Consider the following 12,201-nt stretch of genomic DNA (forward strand, 5'->3'; position numbering starts at 1 on the left):
TGTAAGTCCTACCATCAAAATAAATTTACACCTTCTGCTGCACCATCCTTTTCAAACCATTTTCTTCTGTCTCCTGGATTATTTCAGCCACTTCCTAACTGGTCTCTTTGTGTCTGTGTTTGCCTCTTATTGATTTATTTTCAACCTGGTAGCCAGAGTTATCTATTAACAGGTAAGCCAGGTCAAACCCTTTAGTAATTTTCCATCCCAATCATAGTAAAACCTACAAGACCTATGTGTTGGTTATATGTCACCACAAAACTAGTAGCTTAAAAAAATCATCAACTTTTGCTCATGTGTCTTTGTTACTGAACCCAACAGGGGTCCACTTGCCTGGTGCAGCAAAGTCAGACACTGATGCTGAGAGTTGCAGTGGGAAAAAAAGGCATGCTATTGCATGGTGCCAAGCCAGAAGTACAGGCAACTAACACTTAAGACTGGAACTCTCTGACGGCTTACAAGCAAGGATTTTTAAAGACAGGGATACATTTCCAGAAAGCAGAAGTTGCAGGCAAAATTGTACATCAGTACATGGAGGTTATGGTTTGGCCCTCAAAAGATGAGATACTTTGAAATGGGGGCTTACAAGTCATACGTAGATTCAGAAATTCTTTGATTAGCAGAAAGTAATGGTAAGGTGGGCGTGGCTCTCTCCAGGCCCCTAAGAGCAGTGAGAGTTCAGTCTTTACTTCCCCCTTAATCTACATTTTCCATCTGGTGGGGATTTCTGAAAAACAACTCAAGAACAAATGTTAACATGTTATCTTTTAGTTTCCCTAAGCTAAAATATTTTTTGACTCTGGCTTGCTTGGAGGACTATTGTTATTATCTTCTTGATTATTAGGTTGCATATTTACTTTTCAAGGCTAGCCCGGTGCCCAGAAATTCCCTTGAAAGGACTTACAATTTTTCCTTTATTTCCATGCTTTGGGGTAAGTGTTGGCATAGCAGGCCTCTAAGGAGTGCCCTTGCTCCACCTAATCTTTAGGTTAGCTGTCCAGAGTAGGCTTGGCTGGATCTTACTTTTTACTTTGGCCAATTATATATGAGCAAAAGTGATGTTCTCCATTCCGGGCTTAGACCTTGAGAGATCTCATGTGTTTCCACTCGCCCTTTAGTGCTTCTGCCATTCTGGGAGAAGAACACTGCTTGGTTAGCCCACTAGTCTCAAGAAAAAGTTGCTTCTACACGTATAGCTGGGCTACTTAGCTGATCCTAGATAAGCAGATCCCCAGCTACCCTTGCTTGCATAAGTTAGTTCAACTGAGATGAGCCGGGCCATACAGCTGTATATAATTGACCAAAGCAAGTCAAATGCCTAAGCTCAAAGTTGAGAGGTGAGAAAGTACATTCCACCTGGAATAAGGCAACAGCAAGTATATAGATCCTTTGGGGCCAATAATACTGGAAAATTGGGCCCAATAATACAGTCTATCCAGGCCTACCATTGGACCTTGTATCTTGTACTTCTCCCCCTCTTGTCCACGCTGCTCCAGTTGTTTGGCTTGCTTCCTGTTCTGGAACATACCAAGTTCCATTCCTGTCCTAAGTATTTTGCATTTATCTTCCCTTTCTGCTTGGAATGCTTTTCCCCCAGAAATTTACATGGCTGTTTGCTCGGTTTGCCTCTATCTTTCTTTAAAAGTCAACTTGCTAGGGCATACATATAGTGGCCACCAAATAAAAAATGCATATCCCCTTTCTCAAAACTTAATATCTTCTTACAACTTCATTTTTTTTCCCATAGGGATATGTAATTTACCTTATATTTTTTTGTATTTACCACATTAATTATCTGTTTGCCTCTTTAGAATGTGACCTCCATAAGGGCAGGGCTCTTAGGAAGTTTTGGTCATTTTTGCATTCCCATTGCCCAGTATGGTAGGTGTCCAGTAAATACTTGTGGAATGGGCGAATGAATGAATGAACTGGAGAAGATTTGGTTAGAGTCAGCAGAACTGGGTTTTAAGTGTAGCTGTATGACTAATTCACTGTTGGGGCTTTCATATTTTCCTTTCTATGTCTTGATTTTTGCCTTTGCCAAATTAATGTTAAGATTTCTTATAACTCTAACATTCTGTGTGTATACATTTAACACAGAACTTATAAAGTATGAGAATAGAATAGATGCCACTTTCTGGTAAATGCCAGGCATTTTCATTTGGGAAATTTAAAAAATATCTTAATGCTCAATTTAAAAAGATTTGGTTTATAACTTGGCATACAAATGAACAGAATCTATAGTATATGGTAGAAATACCTAAAGCTTTTCCTGAATGTTCCAGCAATGGAAATAGCCTACTAAATTTATAAATTCTTCTATTCCTGAATTACTGTTTCACCTTCATATTTTTTGAAGACTCATGATAACTTTGTAAAAAATGTCTACTCATTCTTTTATCCAGTTCAGTCATCAAACTCATTCAGACTTGGGGTATTTCTAGGCAAGTAGAAAAAAAAAACAAAACAGAGGACAAAATTGTTAAGGATATGTAGAAGTTTATATTTTGATGAATCATGTAATCCAAGCTGGGTAAAGAGGAAAGTGAGGATATGCGGATAGCCTATCTTTACTATATTAATGATGATAATAACAAACAAAAACCATAATATGACTCCCACATTCCTTACATTATTAATTGGATCTCATTTCTTCTGTGGAGTTACTATGGGTCTTTCTATTTGATGACCTCAAATCCAATTAGTTTCATAGTTCTTCCAGTGTTTCTTGAATTTGTTCTTTGTACTACATCTATTTTTTTGTTATTTTTTATAGTTTTGAGGTACATGTGATAATTTAATACATTCATATAATTTGTAAATATTAAATTAGTTACTTGAGATATTCATCACCTTAACAATTTGTCTTGTCTTTATTAGAAACATTCAAATTATTCTCTTCTAGCTGTTTTTAAATGTGCAATAGATTGTTGTAAACTATAGTCACCCTATTGATCTATCAAATACTAGGTCTTATTTCTCCTGTCAAATCCTATGTTTATGCCATCTTACTATAGACCCTTACTATCTCTTTTCTAGCCTCTTGTGAAGCCAACTGATAGGTTGTCATGCCTCTGTATTTATTCATATTCAGTAGCATATGTAGTAGAAGGGCAATTGGGAGGCAGAGCCTTTGCTATTGAACCCTTTTATAAAACTTATTAGATAATAGGCATGCTCCTAAGCAGTATGCCTGTATTAACTAATTTATTTAATCTTTACAACAATTCTTTGAGGGAAGTACCATTCTTACCTCTTTTATGTTAATAAATGAAGAAACTGTAGCCTAGAGCTAAATAAATGACTAGATGAGACCACACAGCTAATTATTGTCAGAGGTAGGAATTCAACCCAGGCAGTCCAGTTCCAGAGTTCCAGAATACTCTCATGCATGATACTGTGTGCTGTCCTGCTTCTGTGGCCTCATATAAACTGTTTCTTTGCTTGTGGTGCCCTTCCTTCTCTTCCGGGTGTTAGCTTCTACTAACCTTTTAAGAATCAGTGCAAATGTCTCCTCTTCTCTATATCTTGTTTTCCAGGACTTCAGTCATCCTCTTCTATCTTTGTTTCTATTGTGGCACTTATCATTTTCTGTTCTAATTCTACTTTTCCTGTGTTCTCCCCCCTTATATTATCAGAAACCCACATGGTATCTATTTGTTTAAAGAATAGTAAGAGAAAGACATGCAGCTCTTAGCTTCCTCCAAAATTTCAATTTATTTTTAGATAATCTGATGGAAAAAAAGATAGCAATATTCACTTTATTATGGCCAGTATTTTTAAATAATTAAATTTATTTGTATTTGATAAAAGTATTATTTTGACAGTAATGTGAATTTGCATTTGCTACATGAGTTTTTCCAACTACTTATAAACATGTGAATATCACACATTATCAGGTTTTATTGTCAAACTTTCTATTTTCCTGTATAGGGCTGTCATCAGTGACCCAGAACAAAATTTAACCATTGAAAAAAGAGAAAGTGCTCGTATCCTTCCAGATTCAAAGACAGCCCCTGTTCGACTTAGAAAAAGAACACTGCATGAAACAAAGTAAGTAGATTTTAATTATATAAAATGAGGACGCACTATGCTATAAAAGTATTTTTAGAACGTACTTCTGTATCTAACTGAAAATTTTTGTGTTTTTGCTTTTTTTTAATATGTAAAGAGAAGTGGAATTTTTAGAGTTCAGCTCCCAGTGGCCACCTTAAGATATTGGGGGAAATACCTTATTCTACTCTCTTTGCTCTCAAGATTTTTTATTTGTAATTTGGAAAAAAAAATATGCAACCTTCAGAGATAATATATATGAAATGCATAATGTAGTAACTGAGACATTTGTATGTGTGCAATATGTGGCTAAATCTCATTGATATATTAAGAATTTGTATTCCTTATAAGGGTTGTTTTTGCATTGTAGCCTATAAAATATTTGGGTTGATATGGACTTTTATAGTCCCCTGGTGCAGTCCACTTAAATTCCTCAACAACTTCGTTGATAACTGATATCTAGCCTCAGCTTTAATAGACAGAAAATCTACTGGTACCTACAGTAGCTCTTTCATATTTTCAGACTGCTTTAATAATTAGTATTTTCTTGTCATTTTTATCTTTTTGTCTCATTCTTATTTTCTGAAAGCCTTTGCTTTCATAGATTTAAATATTTGAAGGCATCACGTATTAGTTTCCTAACGTTGCTGTAACAAGTACCACAAACTTAGTATTTTAAAACAATACCAATTTATTCTTTTACAGTTCTGGAGCTCAGAAGCTTCTGGACCTCAGAAGTCAAGGTGTTAATAGGGCTGCATTCCTTCTAGAAGTTTCAGGGGCAAATCCATTTTTTTGACTCTTGCAGCTTTTGGAGGTTGCCTTCATTCCCTGGCTCATGGCTCCTTCCTCTATCTTTAAAGTCAGTGATGGCAGGTCAAGACTTTTTCATACCACATAACTCTGATACTCTTTTGTAGCCAAGGTGTACAACATGATGCTTTGATATACATATGCACAGTGAGATGTCTCTGGCTTCTTTTACTTAACATATGTCTGTGAGTTTTATCCATTTTATTATTTATAATTGTCTTTCTTTTTCTCATTGTTGTCCAGTATTTCATTGTATAAATATATTGCAACTTATTTATTCATAGATGTTGATGGGCATTTGGCTATTTATGAGTGATGCTGCCATGAACTTTCATTTTGTGCATGCCTCTTAGTGAACATATGTTCTCATTTCTGCTGAGTATATAGTTAGGAGTAGAATTATTGGACCATTTAGTATACATATGTTAAGCTTTATAAGATACTGCCAAGTAGTTTTCCAAACTGGTTGCTGCAATTTGCACTCCCACCAGTAGCAGTATGAGTGTTCTAGTTGTACCACATCTTTGCTTGATATTGTCTTTTTCATTTTGTTTTTTTCATATATGGTTGTAAATTGGTGATTTTAATTTGCATTCCACTGGAAACCCAATGTAGTTAAGTACTTTTCCATTCAACTCTGTTGCTTTGTCTTTTTCATATTGATTTGTGGATCTTATTTATATATTCTGGATATGAGGTTTTTTCCCAGCTATATTTGTTACACATATCTTTTCCCAATCTGTGATCACCTTTTAATTCTCTTGATTATATGTTTCTTAAAGACTAAAATTAGAAACAGTAGTTTCTAATTTTAATGTAGACAGCCTACCAATCTTTCCCTATAGAGAAAATGTTAATGTCCTTTGTATCTTCTTTAGGAAATGTCTGCCTACCACAAAGTCATTTTCCCTCTAACTTGTAATGCCATGTATGCCATATGTCAAGTTGTTTTAAATGTATAGTTGGTTTTTAGACTTTTTCTTCAGTCTCACCTACCTGTTTACCTGTTTTCCTGCATCAGTATTATCCTGTGTTAGTAATGCTTTGCATTAGAGTAAATACCTGCAGCTTGTTTAAGGCTAAACAAAGGCCCTACCGTCTTCATAAAAAGATAAAAGAAGTAAATATGCATTTATATTATAAAATCCAAAGTGCGTTGTTGGGTTTTAGGTGCCCAACAAATAGCACAAACACTTCTCTCTACCCAAGTTCCATGGGAAATGCTATGGGGTATTGATTAGAATTAATGAATTTATAGCTTTCATCCTCTCTGCCCCCATTTATTCTTCCCAGAGGAGAAGAAGAGAATTCTGCTTTATAAATCTGGAAGCAAGAATTGGCACGTGTTGTGCAGCCTTTCCTTTCCCCTTTCCTGGGAGGCAGTTGTCTACCTAAGTACACATTATACCCTGTGCATTAAGTTCTACAGAGTTCCTACCCAATAGAAGTGAGTAGGTTAGTCTTCAATTCTAGAGTTAAGGATTTAGCTTATTGTCGCTGTATATCTAAGCCATGTTTTCTAACAGCTTTATCAATAATAAACTTTTATTTTCCTGATTCTTCTTTCTGTATTTGTTAGGAACTTGGGTAGAGAGAAGCATTTGTGCTATTTATTAGGCACCTAAAACCCAACATGGCACTTTGCATTTTATAAATATAAATGCATATTTACTTCTTTTATCTTTTTATGAAGACTGTAGAGCCCTTGAAGCTATTACTTCAACTTATCATTGTTAAAGTGAGTTCTGTTTATCATTGAAAAGTAACATAATGTAATGGTTAAGAGGAAGGTTTTCTTCTAGTTCTGCCATTTATTACTCATATGGCCTTGGGCGATTGACTTAACTCTCTCTGATTGTGTAAAATTTATTGGTAAAATGGGGATAATAGTACTTACCTCAGAGGAAGTGCAAGTATTGAATAAAGCAGTACACATTAAAATGATTTTAACAATGACTAGTGTCTAGGAAGCTCTCAATAATGGTAGCTGTTATTGTTGCTGTTATTTTCTCAGCATTTAGAATTGTTCCAGGCACACAGTGGACATTCAGTACACACATTAATCCCAGTGGATTAAATTGAATTGAGATGACTAAATTTTCATGGCTCTACTCTGTGTTCACAAACTCTCATTTGGTTTACAATCTCTTATTTTCTGTGTCCTGCTTCCTTTTTGTAGATACCTAGATTTTGTGGAGGTATGGCATTCAAGATCCCAATGACCCACATACTTACTTACTATTTACATTATTGCCATTTCATTACACTGCATTCTTGTGGGAGGAATGTCATAAAATTATTTGAGAAGGAAAGTAAAGATATATCATTGAATCCTCAAATCTCTCAATATAAAAGAGATTATTAGTGGTAGAGAGCCAGAATAAGTGCATTTGGGTTTTTCTTTGTGTTGTTAAACAGAATTTTAGGGCTGGCAGCCTTCATGAGATCAATCAGTACTATCTTAAGGTCACAAAGAGTAAATAAACAACTAACCTATGCCAAGGTTCAGACTTGATCCACCACTCTTTATCACTATTCTGTTATTTGGATAAGGAATGTTCAGCTACCCATCATTAAAAACCTAATGGTGGCTTAAACTAGAAACGATTTATTTTTCTTATATAATTAGCTGGTCGGAGATAGGCCCTTATGGGTTTTTGTTCAGTGGCTCAGTGATATGACAACTCTGGGCTGGCTTCCCTGGATCTTTTTGGCCTTTCTGATGTGGTGGCTTGATGGCTATAGTGGCTGCTGCATCATATCCCTGTCACATTCACAGGCAGGAACTCTTCCCATGCCATGCTCTGATCAGGACAAGAGAAAGTCTTTCCTGGAAGCTTATTTGCACACTGTGTCCCTTAATCCCACTGAATTGCAAGAGGCTAACAGCAAATTCTATGGTGGGAGGGAGGCAAAGGAGAATAGGGTTAGAAATGGCTTTTGGGTAGCCCTGCAACAGTGCCAGTCACAGATGTGCTATTTCTGCTCAATATTTACTTGTATAGCAATTTGATACTGTATTTTCTAACATAAAAGTCATTCATGTATTATGTACTGTATCTCAAGGTGATTTCTTCTGTGCTTGCTACAATTAGCAATCTGAAAAAAAAGAGATTGTACCTTCATCTTTTTTTTTTTATTTTTTTTTATTTATTTTTTTTTTTTGAGACAGAGTCTCGCTTTGTTGTCCAGGCTAGAGTGAGTGCCGTGGCGTCAGCCTAGCTCACAGCAACCTCAAACTCCTGGGCTTGAGTGATCCTTCTGCCTCAGCCTCCCGAGTAGCTGGGACTACAGGCATGCGCCACCATGCCCGGCTAATTTTTTATATATATATCAGTTGGCCAATTAATTTCTTTCTATTTATAGTAGAGACGGGGTCTCGCTCTTGCTCAGGCTGGTTTTGAACTCCTGACCTTGAGCAATCCACCCGCCTCAGCCTCCCAAGAGCTAGGATTACAGGCGTGATCCACAGCGCCCGGCTGTACCTTCATCTTTATCCAGTCTGTGCTGTTTCAAAATATTAACATAATCTTTTTCTGTGTTTATCATTTACATCAAATGTAAGTACCTTTCAAAAATTATTGACAAAATGTATTTCTTAACAGGATAAGAACCCATTCTACATTAACTGAAAATGTGCTTTCTCATAAAGTACAATTTGATGGTAGGATCATATCAAGGTAATTGTGATTTTATTAAATTTTTTAATCCCATGATTATAAAAATATATTTTCTTTTTCAAATAGAAATAATAATAATGAGATAAATTTGTATCATTTACATGAAAAATTAAGTGACTTTAAAGAAACATTTTTATGTAATAGCTACTAATCTATTAGAAAAATATAGGAAACATGAACCTGTAAGAAAAACGTTTTAATTAAAAGTTATTTTAAAAGTGATTTTAAATAAATGTCTTTTAGAAAGATACTTAGAAGTTAATTTTTAAAAGATATATTACTACTAGAAGATTCTAAACTAAAAGTTAATCTTTATATAAACTGCTTTATTTAATTTCATTTGAATGACTGAATAGATTATTGATGGATGCAGCAGGTGACAAAGAAAATGATTCTTAAATGTTTTATCTCAGTCTCATAAACTTCTAATCACACATAATGCTACTTGATGTTCTTTGTGTATATGTATTTTTGGCAAAATGTATTTTTAAATTATCATATTTGTTCAGTGATTTTAAACTTTTCTATGATGATAAAAGATAATAAGTATATATCTTTGAGTGCCTTCTCACAAGCTTTTTTGTAAGGTATTCCACTTTATCCTAAAAGTCTGTGTTGAATTAGTAATCTACACTGTAACATATCCATATTCATATCAGTATAAGATAAAGCTTTTTCTCTATCCAAATCTAACTTGGATTGATACTTCAGTGAGCTGTGTCATGTTTTGTCTATAGCTTATTGTAACCCTCACTCATTGCCACACACTCCAGGGAGTCATGCTATCCATCTTTGAGATGCACAATTGTCATTTATTATTTAATTTGAAATTTTTCTATTTGAAAAAAATTTAATATTCTATTTTTCTAGAAACGGACGTGATGCTTGTAGAGAGCTGATCGGGTTCTTTTTCACTCATGATCAATCCCTTACAGTTTATGAATATCGACAATTTGGGAAAAATAGGTATGCCATAAAACATTGTTAGAACTCTCAAGATAATTCTAAGAAGATAAATAACTGTGCATTTTTTTTCATTTAACTTCTAGAACAAGTGTGCTCCCTTTTATTCACAAAAACATTTATCATCATCAGTGTGGACGAAGAAAAGGAAAACAGTACCAACTTGGTGATTTTTATGTTGTAAGTTAAGTGTATGTGTGCAAATGTTTAATACCAGGCATTGGATTTTGTGGGGTCCTGGGGAGCTGGAGTGGCAGGGCTTCTAGTCTTCAATTTATTTCTTCTCCTCCTTCCTGACCAGGGACATTTATGTGATGAGTTAATGGTTGATGTTTCCCCAGGAGTTTCTGCCTCCCTGGCTCCAATCTTAATAGTCTGAATCTAAGCATTGCAGTTATTCTCTGTAACATCTCATACTCCACAATGTGGGTTGTTCCCAGGAAAGCTTGTCTCTTGGTACATTGGAAGGCTTTTCAAAGCTGTATTAGTGGGTAAGTGGCTACCTTAGTAGCACCAGGAGTGCTACTAGTAGCACCTCCACCTAAAGCAGGTTCATCCTTTGAGGATACAGTTTCCTCCATATGGAGAGGTATTGGCTTCTAGAACTGTCATATATCTATCCTCCTTGTGATTTTCCCACTTTGGGAAATTCCTGGCATATAGTATGTCACGATTCCCTATAATGAGTGGATTGTGGATAATGTTATATTTTGTCTAGTGGTCTTACATTTTAAATCATATTCACATATTATATCATGATTGAAATGCATCACTATCTACCGTGACCATTCAAGTAACAAATATATGTTCATATGCTAAGCACTAGGGATAGAACAGTAAGTTAGACCCATTTCCTGCTTGCAGTCTAATTGGAAGCACAGATAGATGAGCCAGAAAGGAGGGGAAATGATCTAGTTTTGTGAAGTGATAAGAGGCTTCCTGGAGAAAGTGTCATCTAACCTTGACTAGGAATTAGCTAGGCTGGGATAGGGAGATAAGTGAGGATGGGTAGAGGCTTCCACATGGAGGAGACAGCTCATGCGGAGAATGAAAGCAAGAAATCACATGGCTTATATGGAGAACTGGAAGTATTTCAGTCTGGTTGGAGGATCCAAGTTCAAGGTGGGGGTGGGGCAAGATATGAGTTGGAACTTGTTAAAAGCAGCCTATATTAAAGAATTGGCTAAAGTATATTGGGAAGTAATCGCTTTGCTCTTGTAAACTTGTCTTTTGTTGTAGGGATGTTGGCTGTGAGCCTGATGATGGGGAGGAAAGGGATCATCCCCTTTTCACTCCTACACATACATGTTTTTGAGATAAACAATTAGTCCTCAAGTAAGAGGGCTTGACAGCCCCATTTGTCACACATAGTTCATCCTTGATTCACCTGGTAATTGGAGTGATTTTCTGTGTTAGCTAATAGGCTTTATCCAGAGGAGAAACAAACTCTTCACATCTTTGTGACAGGAGGTGGTTTTGCCCTTGGAGCAAAGTGCCTAAGTTAGGCTCCTAGCCTCTCATAGAAACTGGGAGATAGGGGCGCTATCTCCCTTGAGTTTTGCATTTCAAAGAGTGGCTCACAGGTCCTACAGAAAGACCTTTCTGAGTCATAAAGCAAACAATAGGCCTATCTAATTTTTGAAAGAATTTATATACATTTCAAAGGAAGGAGAAAGTACTTACATTATAACTTCAAATTTTCTAAGAAACAAGAGGAGAGGGAAATCTATTCTGTTATAATCAACGGGAAGAATTATGCTCTATTTTGAATTTGTATTTGTCCTTACACTGGTGATGTTTATTTGAGCAACTCAGAAATTAAAATAAGAATTTTCTAACTTTGGATTAAGAATTTTTCTTAGGATTAAGCAGATCTGTAATTCCAGCTTCTTGGGAGATTGACGTAGGAGGATCGTTTCAGCCTAGGAGTTTGAGGTTGCAGTGAGCTATGATAGTGCCATTGCCTCCATGGGGAACAGAGCAAGATCTGTCTCTTAAAAAAAAAAATGGTAGAAATTTTCTTGGTGAAGCTTTGATGTGTTAAAGCATCAAAATAAAAAATAGAATTAGGTTTTATAGTAATGCAATGTCTGTCATCAAAGAACTAGGTAAAAGACTGTGATGACTCTCAAAGTTCAATTTGTGATGCATCTTTCTGTGGGCCAATAGCTCTATTTTTGTATGTAAGGATATTGTAATTTCGATTGAACTAATTTGATCTTTCTTCCTCTGATTCTTATAAAAATATCTGAGTTTCTCAGATTGCTTTTTTTGTTCACATAGATTATTAAATAGAACACTGTTCTAATTGAGAGATTAGTTGTGAGATTAGTTGTTTTATTTTTCTATATTATTAGGTAGTTGAAGCCTGGGTATTTTCTAAGTAATTTACAAATATATACCTTTTAAAAAAATTATTAAAGTATATCATGTCACATATAATCAAAATCAAATATTTTAAATTAGTTTTGGTTGTATTTTACTTCTTATATACTTTTTATTAATAGCTTTAAATAAGTCATCTGTTCATTTCCTTAGGGTGCAACTTTGACATTTTTGAATTCTGATCATCCCCGCCTTCCAGAAAGCATAAAAGAAAATACATTACTTATACTCCGAATCACAAATATTGATCAAATAGCTTTGGATTCTCTCAAGTAAGTCAAATGTACATTTGTCATTTTGAAAGTAA

General features: G+C 35.3%; 1 protein-coding gene across 1 annotated transcript in view; it reads left to right on the forward strand.

Annotated features, from left to right (window-relative positions):
• Positions 1-12,201, forward strand: part of CAPS2 (calcyphosine 2) — a 47,775-nt gene that overhangs the window by 18,837 nt on the left and 16,737 nt on the right. Inside the window, 5 exon segments of the mRNA XM_012751028.3 lie at positions 3,934-4,053; positions 8,472-8,546; positions 9,417-9,512; positions 9,596-9,689; positions 12,048-12,166. Of these exon segments, the coding sequence (XP_012606482.2) occupies positions 3,934-4,053; positions 8,472-8,546; positions 9,417-9,512; positions 9,596-9,689; positions 12,048-12,166 (504 nt within the window).

Source organism: Microcebus murinus, chromosome 10 (assembly GCF_040939455.1).
Source record: "Microcebus murinus isolate Inina chromosome 10, M.murinus_Inina_mat1.0, whole genome shotgun sequence".
Lineage (NCBI taxonomy): Eukaryota > Metazoa > Chordata > Mammalia > Primates > Cheirogaleidae > Microcebus > Microcebus murinus.